The 13,722-nt window shown below is 50.0% G+C and overlaps 1 protein-coding gene across 2 annotated transcripts in view; it reads right to left on the bottom strand.

Moving 5' to 3' along the window:
* Window positions 1-2,127: 2,127 nt before the first annotated feature.
* NECTIN2 (nectin cell adhesion molecule 2) overlaps window positions 2,128-13,722 on the bottom strand; it is a 95,018-nt gene continuing 83,423 nt past the window's right edge. Inside the window, exons 6-9 of one of the 2 annotated variants that reach the window (XM_053397837.1) lie at window positions 8,679-8,823; window positions 7,438-7,501; window positions 5,754-5,858; window positions 2,128-3,020 (exon numbers count right to left, since the gene is read on the bottom strand). In XM_053397837.1, coding sequence (XP_053253812.1) covers window positions 2,817-3,020; window positions 5,754-5,858; window positions 7,438-7,501; window positions 8,679-8,823 — 518 coding nt within the window. In that variant the 3' untranslated portion in view covers window positions 2,128-2,816. The remainder of the gene's footprint in view (window positions 3,021-5,753; window positions 5,859-7,437; window positions 7,502-8,678; window positions 8,824-13,722) is intronic. The other variant, XM_053397839.1, reaches the window with a different exon arrangement.

A 13,722-nucleotide genomic window follows, 5' to 3' on the forward strand; every position in this document is an offset into this window, starting at 1 on the left:
ATATTCATGGGAACTGTAGTTTACCCTGCACCGAGCTACAATTCCCAGCACCCTGAGCAAACGGCACTTCCCAAGAGTCTTTGTGAGGAAGCCTCGTGCTTTCTATGTATGTAGTGGGTGTGATCCAAGGCTCATTATTTATCTAGGCGTCAAATCGGTGGACGTCTCCGAACCCTCCCCAGGACACCTAGCCCATGGCAAGATAACAAATCTGGAACTGTTCGGACCCTCCTCAGCCACAAAGCATGATGCTATCATTACGAGGGTTTGAAAAACATTTATTTTTAAGAAACAACATCAGTAAAAAGTTTATTTAAAAAAGAAGAAAGTCCATCTGTGTTCCCACTGAGATCTGTCCATTCAGCGTCAAGCAAAGGCACGAAAAGGGCATTGAGGGGAAAAGGCATCTTGTGTTTCAATCATTCCTTCCCTCAGACCCTGAGATTCATGGCATTAGTGTTAAAATCAGTGAAGTCAAGAGGAACAGGTAGTAAAAAACAATCGTAATCACAATAAAAAATCCTGCAGCGCCAATCTGTACCTGCGCCCAGGGGAAACAGCAGCAGTGGCAAAAAGGCAACAACTAAAAACAGCAAACCTACAAAACAACCCTTCACATTTTCAGATCAGGAGCCCGGGCGGCTCCTGAGCCCTTGGGGAACAGATTCACAATTCAAGTAGCAACCGGAGCCTGAGCTATAGGAAAATTATGCCAGTGCGAGTTTGTGGCACCAACCTCCCCACTCAAAAGTAGAAACTCTGAAACATGGAATGATCTCAGTGTGTCCTCTCATGTGGGGCTGGGAGACCAGGGGACCTCCAGGCACTGCCGGACTAAGCTGCTGGGAGGCCAAGAACAACTAAAGGTCCATAAGGTCCCCACCAAACTTCTGGACAGTGACTAAATCTAGATGGGAGGTTGATTGATTGATTGACTGACTGACTACCAGATGTGCTGCAGACACCTGAAGGCTTCACAGCGACGTTGTACTGCAACAGTCACTGCCTAACTGGTCCTTGTTGGGGTAACAGGCGAGATCAGGCACAGCACTCCAAACTTGGGCTTGTGGACAAAAATGGCCTCTTGCCAGCAACACAGCAACAGTAACCTGCGCCTGGCAGCTTTTATAGGGAGCTGCCACACGACTTACTTTGCCCAACTGATGTGAAGATCCTTCCTTGCTGTTCTCCCTGCAGTTCCCTCCTTTGGCCAGAGCCGAGTGGGGCAGCACAAGCTGCCTTGCCACCCTTCAGGTTCCAGGATTTGGTATGGGGTCGAGTCCTGATGACGTGCCGCAGACCCAACGAGAGATCGTTATGCACAGATACCAGCGTTTCCAACCCCCTTGCTAAAAAGGCTGTCACAGCTCATATCCCTGGCCTAGTGATAAATTGGCACCTTCAACACTGCAGTTGGGAGGTAGTCCAAGCAGGGATGTCCTAGTCCCTTTTTAAAAAAGCAGTCATTGCAAAGACATGCCCAGCCACCCCTTGAATACCGCCGCAGAAGGAGATGCCACTCGCCCTTGGCTCTCTGCTACGAGACGTATTCTATTGCAGCTGACAGCTCCTGGGGTGTGTGCATATGGTTGCTTAGGGAGGAGAGCTCAGCTTTCAACAGCAATAGACCCTATCTTTTGCACTCACTCAAATGGGGAACTCCCTGGGGCTGGCAGTGTATTAGGGCAAGGAGGAAGCAATACTCTCGGGTGCTTGGTGGGAGACGCCATGCGCAGTCGGGAGCGCATGCCAAGATTGTTTCGAGGACACAATGAGAAGCGGAGTACCCGCGACTAGTTGCCCACCCCGTGGCCGAGGAATCTAGCATGTCAAACCCCAAAGATGGCTAACACTGTGGTGGTGGTTGCCAGGCACCTGGCAGGCATTTCTTGTGCCTTCTGGAAGGAGCCTAAACATTCACCTAAGGTGTGATCATGTCATGTGAAGATCCAATCGTATCTCGGAGTCTGATCTAGCTCTCGTCTGATGTTGTTGCGTTCCAGAGTGCAGACGGAACTGCGCGACTGAATCTCCCCCACCCCAACACACATGGAAAACTCTCCACCCAGAGAAAACTAGATGCTGGGGGAGTCTAATCAAGACTTCTTCCCAACATGCCCATTTTCTATGTGTAGGATTCTTTTCCCTTTTGGGGGTGGCGGGGAGCAATCGGGAAACCTCCATCTGCAATACGAAGTGGCAAAGCCCAGGAGTCATAGTTTTACCAGGTGCCAGGCATCCTCTAGGCAGGAGACGTTAATACAAGGGCACCAAGAGAAGGGGGGGTACCTAAGGAGGTATAAAATCCACCACCCCCAACTGGCTTTGGCAGGAGTCAAAAGCTAGCTCCACGGGGGGAGAAGCTGCAAGAGGTACTTGGCCCCTGCATCCACGCATGGGAAGTGGTTCTGAGGACTCTGGATTCTACTGTAAACGTAGCATTTGTCCGACAGCCAGATGGCTCAGGGTCAGGGAAATTTGGCTAAGGAAGGCCCACTAGACTTTAGGGGAGGCTGGGAGGGTATAAGCCGCCACCAGGCCTATTTCAAAAGACAAAAGATGAAGGCACTACGTGTGTTTGGCATGGTGGGACAGCTCTGGCCTTGCTGGAGAAGGAACGGAAGGAATGAGAAGGCCTGCTTGGAGCAGGACGCGCTCCTGCCCATCTAAGGCACACGAGAAACCCGGGATTTTCAAGGGAACCACGCTGGGCATCTAACGGGATATAGCGTCAAAAGAAGCGACATCTCTCCAGGTCCAGCGCGAGATATAGCATCCTCATCTCTGGGCCTCGGGTGGAAATCCAGGCTCAGGGCTCAGACATACATAGCCCTGGACATGATAAAGGCCTTGTCGGTGGGCATGGGAGCCATGGCGGCCTCTTCCTCCGTGGCTGCGAAGGAGAGCGCGTCATAAATGGGGTTGATCTGGTCCAGATATTCGTCCTCCATGCTGGGGCCAGCGTCTGCCGCAGCCTCTCGCTCTTCCAGCGTCGGCAGCTCGTGGTATCGCGGGGCCTCCTGCAGAGGGAAGGAATGGATTGGTGGTTTGGAGGGGAGGATATTTACTTAACTGCTGTTCCCCCTCCACATCCCTTCTTGCATCCCACAGTGTTTACACTGAGGTGGGTGGGAGGCTGTGATGGTGGACCAGGGTTCCTGAATTCGGTTCCCAGAGCTGGAGGCTTTGGCTTGGAGACAGGAGCAGCCAAATCTGGACTGAAGTGGAGACCATGCTGCTCTGATGACCAAGCCAGGGCCTGATGACTATGTCATGACTTCCCCCATGGAATTCTGGGAGCTGTAGTTCTCTAAGGGTGCTGAGCATTGCTAGGAGACCCCCTATTCCCCTCCCAGAGCTGCAGTTCCCAGGGTGATTTGGCAATCAATCCCTCTGCAAAGGGAACTCTGGGAAGTGCCTATATGTGACTGGAAAAAAGGGTCTCCTAACTTGAAATATACTCAGAGTCGCAAAGTGATTTCATGCTCTTTATTCAGCTCATAGTGGTGAGGAGGAATGAATGAATGTCCCCTCAAAGTATCTGCTTTATATACATTATTTACACAATGGGCTGCACATGATTGGCTAATTCCGGAATTCTACTGTAAGCCAATCAGGTTGTGGATTCACTTCTATCTGGAGCATGATTGGGTAGTTCCTGCCAACCAATCATACTGCTGCATTGTTCCAGGACCAATCAGACTGCTGCATTCTGAATCCTATTGTTCTAGGACCAATCAGACTGCTGCCTTTTGGATCCTATTGTTCTAGGACCAATCAGACTGCTGCAGTTTGGATCCTATTCAACTCAGTACATAACATAACTACTCTCAGGACCCTTAACAAACTACAGCTCCCAGAATTCTTTGGGGGAAGCCATGACAGTTTAAAGTGGTATCATAGCTCTTTAAATGTATGGTGTGATGGTGGCCAGGCCAGGCCAACCCAGAGGCGTCATCCTGGCTGCCAGTCACAGGGGTCAACATTGCATGCTCTCTCTGTGCTGAGCTCAGCTAATGTGGCCAGGCCTGAGCCCCAGACTAGGAGGGCCCTAGTTAAAGCTGTGGGGGCTGGATAAACACGCCCCCTAAGAGCCGTGCCACAAGGGACTTGTGTCACAGACTATGTGGCAGCTATTTCTTGTTCTTTCTTGTAATCAGGGCTGGCCCAAGACATTTTTCTGCCTGAGGCAAAGCAACAAATGCTGCCCCTCCCTCACAAGTCAAGGCCTCCAAAGCTCACCAAAATATTTTGGGACTTAATACAATAATAAAATAAACAACAGTTCATGGCCCCTTCAAAACACCACAATTCAGCTGTCTGAGGTGGACATTTGACACTGCCCAATGGTTGGGCCGGCCCTCGGTGCTGCCTGTTGATGTGCACAGAATTAGTATATTGATTCTGAAGGTAAAATAAAGGTACCCCTGACCGTTAGGTCCAGTTGCGGATGACTCTGGGGTTGCGGCGCTCATCTCGCTCTATAGACCGAGGGAGCAGGTGTTTGTCCACAGACAGCTTCCGGGTCATGTGGCCAGCATGACTAAGCCGCTTCTGGCGAACCAGAGCAGCGCACGGAAAGGCCGTTTACCTTCCCACCAGAGCGGTACCTATTTATCTACTTGCACTTGACATGCTTTTGAACTGCTAGGATGGCAGGAGCTGGGACCAAACAACGGGAGCTCACCCCATCGCGGGGATTCGAACCTCCGACCTTCTGATCGGCAAGCCCTAGGCTCTGTGGTTTAGATCCCAGCACCACCCGCGTCCCTCTTGATTCTGAAGAGTACCTGGCAAACAAACATATCTGCAGCTCGCCCAATTGTGTTGGAAACACAGGTCCCCATTTGTGGGAGCAGCTAGTTTGAAGGACAGATCTGTTTTGACCAGCACTATGAAGCACCGTGCAATCCAAGAGGCAAACGCCAGGATCCTAAGCAATGCTGCTGAGAATCCAGCCTCAGATTATAGGCAGTGTAACGCTTTTGTGTCTGCAAAAGTGTGTAGCAAAGGAGGGATGCTGAAGCAGCCCCCTGCCCTCTGCTCCCTACTCATCTTGCTTGGTCCCCCTTTCTATATTGTAGAAAACTCACCAAGCCTTGCTCACAAGTTTGCAAATTAATTGCTACGTTTTGCAGCCATAAGGACTAGAAACTTTGAGGACTTTAAAAACAAAAAGGAAGCCATGAGTCTCAGGATTCTCTGGTGTGCACTCGACAACCAAATCCCACGCTCTGAGAGGCGCGATCGCAGATGGGCAGGATACATCCTGGGAGTTGTGTGTGTGTGTGTGTGTGTGTGTGTGTGTTATACTGATCTTCCACATGGGGCCCTGGGGTCAGCACGGGCTATGTTATGTACTGAAGTTCTCACCCTGGGCCAGCAGGGGGATACTGTAGATAGTTATGCAAATAAGGGATCGAAAGTGACGTTCAGTGATTGGATAGTTTTAGAAAACTGTTACAGTTACGTTGTACTGGAGCTCTATATAAGCAGGCTGACTGAACCCTTCAGTTCAGTTCTGTTCTGGCCTGTGAATAAACAAGAGCTGTTTGAAGAATCGCTGGGTTATCTGATATGTTCACCCACAACTTAACAGGCTAGGTTTTCTCTCCAAGGCAAACCCAAGAAGCTGAATCTCAGGGTGTCAGAGCGGATCCCGTTTCAGAGGGCTCGGTCTCCTTGATTGCACCCTTTGTGCTCAACGCGGGCTCTTCCCTAGAGAAAACTCCTTGGCACGGGCTCCCCCTCACCTCCATTGTGGTGGCAGCGACCCCGCCAAAGAGATCGTCTGTGGTGCTGGGTTCATAAAAGGGTGCTTTGAGCGGGATACTCTCAGCCTCACTGGGAGTGGGAACCTGGAATAAACCAGAGATGTGGGGTGAAGACGGGAGGGGGCAGCCTGAACTGCCGGAGGAAGCCAAGAGAGAGAAAAAGCTCCCTTCCCAGAGTCAGAATAAATTCCAGGATACTCTCAGCCAGAGAGGGAGAGAGCCGCCAGCACACGCAGAATTGCAGATAGTTCCCTCCCCATCCATCCCTGGCCGCCTTTGCCTGTCTGAAGGGCTTCTTAAGACTCAGCCAGCCACCTCCTAACAGGCTGCAGGAAGACCAAAAGCTTCACCAAAGCCTCCGTCGTCCCTTCGTCCTCAGCCAGCCATGGCAGGGGCATGCGTATCCTGCCATTTCATGCAAGCACCACACAGATTTTTGCTCTGGGAGCCAACGTTCATTGGAGACTCCCAGCGTTCTGGTTTTTATTTCCTAAAAAGCAAGTTGCTAGGCCTTATGGTTTGCAAAGAGAGCTTTGCCCGAGAGTGGGCAACGCCTGCTGAAATCACAGCCTAAGAAGCCCTGCTGGGTTAGATCAGAGGCCCACTGAATCCAGCATCCTGTTCCCACCGTGGCCAGTCAGGTGAGAAGCCCAGAAGCAGGATCTGAGCACAAGAGCAGACAGAGGGAGCAAATAAGGCTTCCAGCGACAGAGAGAACATGCATTGCCCCACTGAGCTCTTGGCCTGGCCCCAGGAAGAGCAGAAACAGAAGGGAATAAGCAAAAAGCAACAGATATTGCACACACTTCAACAGTGAACAGGTACATTAAAATCCAGCTTTTCTCAATTCAAGGATTGTTATTATTCTAACCCAGTCAGATGGGAGATGATGATGATGATGAACAGCATCCTCTTTCAGCACAGAGTACAAACAGCCCTGGAAACTAGTAGGCTGATGATTGCTAAGCATGCGAAGGACGGGTCTTGCCTGCGCAGGGGTGGCTTGGCCAGCGCCAAGGACGACATGGCCAGGTAGCTGCTGCTGAGCCCTGCAAGGTCTGCTCCCTGTATTCTCTGGCCATTTCCCACCACACCTGGGAGGGACCTTGGCCAACTCCAGCTACAAAGGCAGCTTCTGTGGCTCGAGGTAGGTAGGACATCGTTTTGGGCAGTCTTCAACAACCTGGCACCCTCCAGAGGTTCTGTGCTGCAATTCCTATCAGTCCCAGGCAGCACACCCCACTTCGGCCAGAAGCTCTTTGGGGGCAGGAGGTGGGGTCTATGTTGGGCCAGCCAGTGTCTATTAGCCTAAAGTACCTCATGCAGTTGGCAGGTAGGGCCAGGGGTGGAGAAGAACAATTTGTAGATACAGGGAAATGTGAGCCATCATTAACACCAGGGTCAAACAGAAAGAGCCTCCCTTGCCCAATGGCACCCAGTGAGTTTTACGGCTGAGCTGGGAAGGATTTGACTCCATCTCCCTTTGGTACAGGTCCTACCCACTATTGTCCCGGGCCCTAGATCTACCCTAGAAGTTATCACCTGACACCTGCAATTCGCATGGGGACCCTGTTATAATTTTGTTCCCCCCAAAACAGAGCCTGAAAAAATAACCCAGTGTGTCAGGAGCACATCCTGGCTACTTCAAGCCACAGATACTTACCGGTTCTGTTTCGTCAGACAACTGGCAGGGTGGGGGCGGCTTGTAAGCAGGAGGCCCTTCCTGGCTGCAAAGATGGCAGGAAGGAAGACGGTCAGGTGAGGATGTAAGCTGCCAAACTACTGACTACCAGGGCTGGCTGGCTGGCTGGAGATAATGTGCTTTAATGTGCTTTAGGTGGGTCAAGGGAGCCATGGACTCCGAAAGGTTGAATACCACTGCTGTAGGTAGTGGGTGTTAATCTTGAGTTCAGATTTGCACCCCAATGGGTAAAGAGATGCCAGCGAAAAGGGCTACCTACTCAAAAGATGGTAGGCCAGATTTAAAGGGTTTGACACCCAGTCTCTGGTCCTCCAGATGTTGCTGACCTGCGTCTCCCAAAACAGCCCACCCAGCGCTGGACAATGGTCAATGGCTGGTGGCAGCTGTGGTCCAACAGCATCTGGCAGGACAGAGAGCCCCTGCGATAGAGAATCAAAACAGTAGGCCTATGATAAAGGAATAGCAAAGGACCTAGGCAAACAATGCAGACGGGAAAAGTGCAGAAATAATTACATCCATCACCAACCCGGTGGCTTCCAGGTGTTTTGGACCGCAAAACATCTGGAAGCCACCAGGTTGGCCAAGGCTGAGCCAATCCCCTAGAAATTTGGGTCGCTGTTCCTGCATTGTAGACCCATCATATTGATTCTCTATTGCGGCCTCACTGCGAGAAGCCAAGTTACAGGGAACCAGGCAGAGGGCCTTCTCGGTAGTGGCACCCGCCCTGTGGAATGCCCTCCCATCAGATGTCAAAGAGAACAACAACTACCAGACTTTTAGAAGACATCTGAAGGCAGCCCTGTTTAGGGAAGCTTTTAATGTTCGTTCGATTACTGTATTTTAATATTTTGCTGGAAGCCACCCAGAGTGGCTGGGGAAGCCCAGCCAGATGGGCGGGATATGTATGTATGTATGTATGTATGTATGTATGTATGTATGTCTAAATAAATAAATAAATAAATAAATAAATAAATAAATATTAATGAACTAAACCATTTTCATTTGTTTCAGTTAGACTTGTGCAAGCCTGTGGTGTTTGTTGCCAACGGCACTTCACCTGCCCAATCTGAACCCAGAACCCAGACCAACCATGGCAGGAGGAGAAGGAGAGGTTATCCCTTTCTTGCCATGCCCCGTTGCCCATCTCCCAGGTCCCCTATCTGGATCCTAGCCCTCAGCCTCAAGCAAACTGAGTCACTTACTCGTCCTCCTCGCGATCCATCCGGTTCTTCTGCTGCTGGCGGCAGATCAGGATGCCGGTAGCCACCACAGCCACGGCCACGATGGCCGCAATGAGGCCACCAATGATCCCCCCTGTGGTGCCTGCCCCTTCCAGGTTGGGCTTATCTGGACAAAAGAAAGAAAGAAAGCAAGCAACGCTGTGAATCGGAGGCCCATGTGAACATGTGTTGCGCATCAGGCTGCTTCAGGAGTGGGGGAGCTTTGTTCCTGCAGGTGTTGTTGGGTGGCATGGCCAAGACCAGGGGTGATGTCTGGAGCCAGAGTCAGGCGTATGTCAGTAAAAAAAAATACCCTGTGTCATTGAAGTTAACTCTTTATTCAAAGAAACCAAAACAGTGCAGGGTCACGTTGTGCGGATGCCTGATGATCGTCTCCCAAAGCAACTACTCTACTCCGAACTTAAAAATGGAAAGCATAATGCTGGAGAACAACAAAAGAGGTTTAAAGACTCTCTCAAGGCAAATCTAAAAAAAAGTAGGATAAACACCGACAACTGGGAAACACTGGCCTGCGAGTGCTCCAGTTGGAGAACAGCCTTTACCAAAGGTGTTGTGGGTTTTGAAGACGCTCGAACTCAGGACTAAAGGGAGAAACGAGCTAAGGGGAAGGCACGCTTGGCAAATCCACACCGTGATCAACTTCCGCCCGGAAACCTATGTCCCCACTGTGGAAGGACGTGTGGATCCAGAATTGGCCTCCACAGTCACTTACGGACTCATTGTTTTAACTGTGTTTATGGAAGACAATCTTACTCGGTTACGAGGGATCACAGAAGAAGATGAAGATGAAGAAGAAGAAGAAGAATGATCCCAGCAACTCTTCCCAGTAGGTCTTTCCCCAATGAGGCAGCTGCGAGGACTGAAGGTCCCCACCTTCCTACTCTTCTCCAAGGTTCCTTTCCCTGGTTCCTTCCCCAACAGCCTAAGGCTCCATCGTCTTGTCTCTCTTTGCTCTGCCCTCTTCTTTTCTCTGCATGTTCTGGGAGATCAGGCAGAAGGGGAGCTGGTTGCAGCAGGAGGAAGGGACTCCCTGGATTCTCCAGCAGCCGGCCTCATCTCTGTCTCTTGGCCCTCTTCCTCTCCTGCCTCCGATTCTGCACTGCTCTCTGCCCCAGCCTCTTCCTGCTCACAAAACCCTGTTGCCTCTTCAGCTTCGGGCAGCTCCTCCTCCCAGTCTGCACCCTTTGACCAGACACCGCCGTCTCGCCATCAATAACTGGCTCTGGGCCTTCTTCCCCCGGGGATTCCCCAGCTGGAGCCTCCCACCACTCCTCTACATCCAGCCATGACAGGCGAAGGAAGTTGTAGTTCCGCAAAATGTGGCAAGCTACAAGTTCCCCATTTCTGACGTACGCAAGACATCAAAACCCTCCTCAAACATTCAGAAAATCCACCGCTGCGGCACCCAGGAGCAGAGAGGCTGCAGCTCTCCAGATTCCGTCAGGCCACTGGTCTGATCCAGCAGGGGTCTTCTTATGTTCTTAGGAATGATGGGAGTTGTAGCCCAACAAGATCAAGAGGGCTGCAGCTTCCCCGCTCCTGGGCTCCTTCCCAGGTCAAAGGATAAGTCTGCGTGGAGCTGGCACCAAAACCCATTTTTAAAAGCAGGCCTGAGGGTGATGGCCGCCCAACTGTCATCTGTACCTGGAGTCACCCAATTCCACCAAGCAGATCTCACAGGTGAAAATCATTCTTTAAAAAAATAAATCCTGCACCAAGGTAATCCAAACTGTGCAACAGGAAAAGGCGAATTCAGCGACCTGTATAACTTACGCAAAAAAAAGGAGGGAGAGAGCGTTTGCATGGTTTTCTTTTTATTAAATTAAAACAAGACATATTATCCAAAAACATATCATCCTTGGTCCCCCCCCATTTTTCCTCCCTCCCCCCACAGAACCCCACCCAACCCCCACCCCCCGACTTCCCTCAGTTCCAGTCTTTGGTTTCCCTGAAACTGCTGTTTTCTGCATGTTACAAAGTTGTATAGATCCTCAAACTATTTAGCTGATTATTATCAATAAAAAGTTTGTGAATGTTTATTCAAAACCTGCCAAGGAGTCCAGTTCGCTTTGTTGCGTCTTCAGATACTTTGTAAAGGGTTCCCATTCATCCTTAAAGTCACAGTTATCCTTGTCCCGTAGCTTATATGTCAGTTTTGCCAGTTCTGCATAGTCCATCAATTTTTCTTGCCATGATCCTTTAGTTGGGGTTTCTTCAGTCTTCTATCCTTGTGCTACCAGAACTCTTGCGGCCGTTGTTGCATACATGAAGATGTTTTTCAGCTTTTTTGGCAGGTCTTTCCCTACAATCCCCAACAAAAATGCCTCGGGTTTTTTAACAAATGTTAAATGGAACATTTTTTCCAAGCACGGTTTCCTTTCCTTTCCACAATTTCCTACAAACATGGGGATGGGGCAAGGCCTCTGGTTATTGGAAGTCTCTTTCAGCAACTGCTGCTTCTGAGATTTCAGCTGGCCAAGTGGGGCTCACCTGTTTTCAAGCCTCCCCTCCGAACAACTGTGGCTAGAAAAGGAACTCTGAGGTTTTCAGAGAGCCGGGTTTGGCAGACGCACAGCTTGAGCCTGTTTGGGTGTGAACGGACACAGTGGTTTTCTACTTCGACTAGAGGGGTCAAATCTACTCAACAAATGCCAGGATGAATGTGTGGTCTCCAATTACTGATGCTGCAAATGGTCACCGTGCTGATTTTGCACAGGTTTTAAGCCATAATTTAGTTCCTGGCCCGTATTTTTTTTCATTTAATAGCATTTAACTGGACGCCGGTGTTTACAACCTCTCTGCGGCAGGGGCAGGAAACCTCTGTCCCTCATCATTCCTGGCCATTGGCTGCGCTAAACTGAGCCCCACCTCTGCCCATGTGCCTATACAGTGGTACCTCAGGTTACATACGCTTCACGTTACAGACTCCGCTAACCCAGAAATAGTACCTCGGGTTAAGAACTTTGCTTCAGGGTGAGAACAGAAATCGTGCTCCGGCGGTGCGGCAGCAGCAGGAGGCCCCATTAGCTAAAGTAGTGCTTCAGGTTAAGAACAGTTTTAGGTTAATAATAGATCTCCAGAACGAATTAAGTTCTTAACCCGAGGTACCACTGTATATATTCCTCTCATCCAAAGATAACAATTCATGCAATACAGTCATTCCTCAGAATGAACACACTTCAGGTTGGGCGTTTTCAAGTTACGCTCTGCGGCGACCCAGAAGTAATGGAACACATTACTTCCAGGATTTGCTACTCGCGCATGCGCAGACGCTCAAAATGATGTCACGCGCATGCGTGGAAGCAGTGAAACGCACCACGCAGATGCGCAGTCACGTGTTACGTTCGCTTCAGGATACGAACGGGGCTCCGGAACAGATCCCGTTCGCATCCAGAGGTACCACTGTAGATGATGTGGAATCTAGTCCGCAAAGCACCATGCCCTGAATACATGTCTAAATCTTTAAGGTGCCGCAAGACCCGCTATTGTTTCTGCTGAATTGTGATCGTAGAATCGTAGAGTTGGAAGAAAGCATGAGAGTCATTTGGTCCAACCCTCTGCAATGCAGGGATCATTCTGGCCAACGTGAGCCTTGAACACGCAGCCCTGAGATTAAGAGTCTCATGGCTCTTATAGACACACAGCCCTGCATCTCATAGAGGAGAGGGCTCTCAGTGGCTGCCAGACACAATGGCTGTGCTCTGCTTCCACAGCCAGAGGAAGCAAAGCTTCCGAATACCAGTTTATGGAAACAAACAAACAAACAAATTTCTTTCCAGTAGCACCTTAAAGACCAACTAAGTTAGTTCTTGGTATGAGCTTTCGTGTGCATGCACACTTCTTCAGATACACTAGTTTATGGAAGGGAAGGGTCTCTCTTGGGCTCAGGTCAAGCTTGCAGATTTCCCTGGGTGATCCCATGTGAGAATAGGGTGCTGGATTATATGGGCTGCAGGCCTGATCCAGTAGGCGCTTCTTACTGTTTTCGTGTAAACCCAGAACAGGGCTTTAACTGGCCAGGATTCTAGATTGTGTTTTTATTATTATTTCTCTTACTCTGCAATCTTCAACCACTAGGTGGCACCTTAATTCTACGCTGCAGATTAGCAATTGCAGGGGGTTTGTACTGGCAGATAGGAAGGTTGAATGGACTGTGATTCACACCACAGAGGGAAGGCAAGCAGCCCGGTTTCTGCTCTCCCCTGGTGCCCCCACCGCACCCATCCCACTGCAGTTTCAGGGATTGGACCTTTGGGGAAGGATGAGGGCAAAGCATTCTTCCAAGTTGAATTCCCGGCCATGGGAGGGAACACACAAGAGGCTCCCCCAAGACCCAAGTCTAGTTCTAGGAATGGCAATATATTGATTAGAGAGGGCTGCATTGTTTTTTATTATTGTATTACCTATTAGATTTATGCACCGTCCTCATCGCAAGATCTCAGGGCAGCTCACGAGATAAAACGTCAAGTAAAAGCACAAACAAAACAACTAAAGCTAAAATGTTCAGGCCGACATCATCCATTGCACAACTGCCCTGTGCAAAATCAGGCACATCAACACCAGGAGAATCTCAGCCATCGTAGTTTTCAACAAATATATATCTGCCACTCCCTGAATTGCCTGCGACGCAACAAATGGCTGCAAGCAATCAATATTTATCCACCAAGTTTCTAGCTCTCAACACTCGGAAGCATAGGGGTGAACCGCCGATGAAATCTCGGAAGGCGCAGATCAGGATTTCCGCTAGCCAGGTTGCCTTCCTTTCGCCGCGGTTAGCAAGGAGCGATATAAATTATGCAAAATAGAGATGTATGGAGGCGAATGAGCTCAGCGTGCATAATTCATACGGCCTGTAATGCGCAGCTTTTCTTCGGCACACAATTGATGTTTTAAGCATAAGGGTGAAGGCAGCCCTGAGAGGGGATGAATGCCGGGATTTTGCCTTTCATCTCTCCTCAGCGCTTTGAAGAGAGCGAGGCCTGATGGCTACAGTGTGTGAGTGTGA

Source organism: Podarcis raffonei, chromosome 8 (assembly GCF_027172205.1).
Source record: "Podarcis raffonei isolate rPodRaf1 chromosome 8, rPodRaf1.pri, whole genome shotgun sequence".
Taxonomy (NCBI): domain Eukaryota; kingdom Metazoa; phylum Chordata; class Lepidosauria; order Squamata; family Lacertidae; genus Podarcis; species Podarcis raffonei.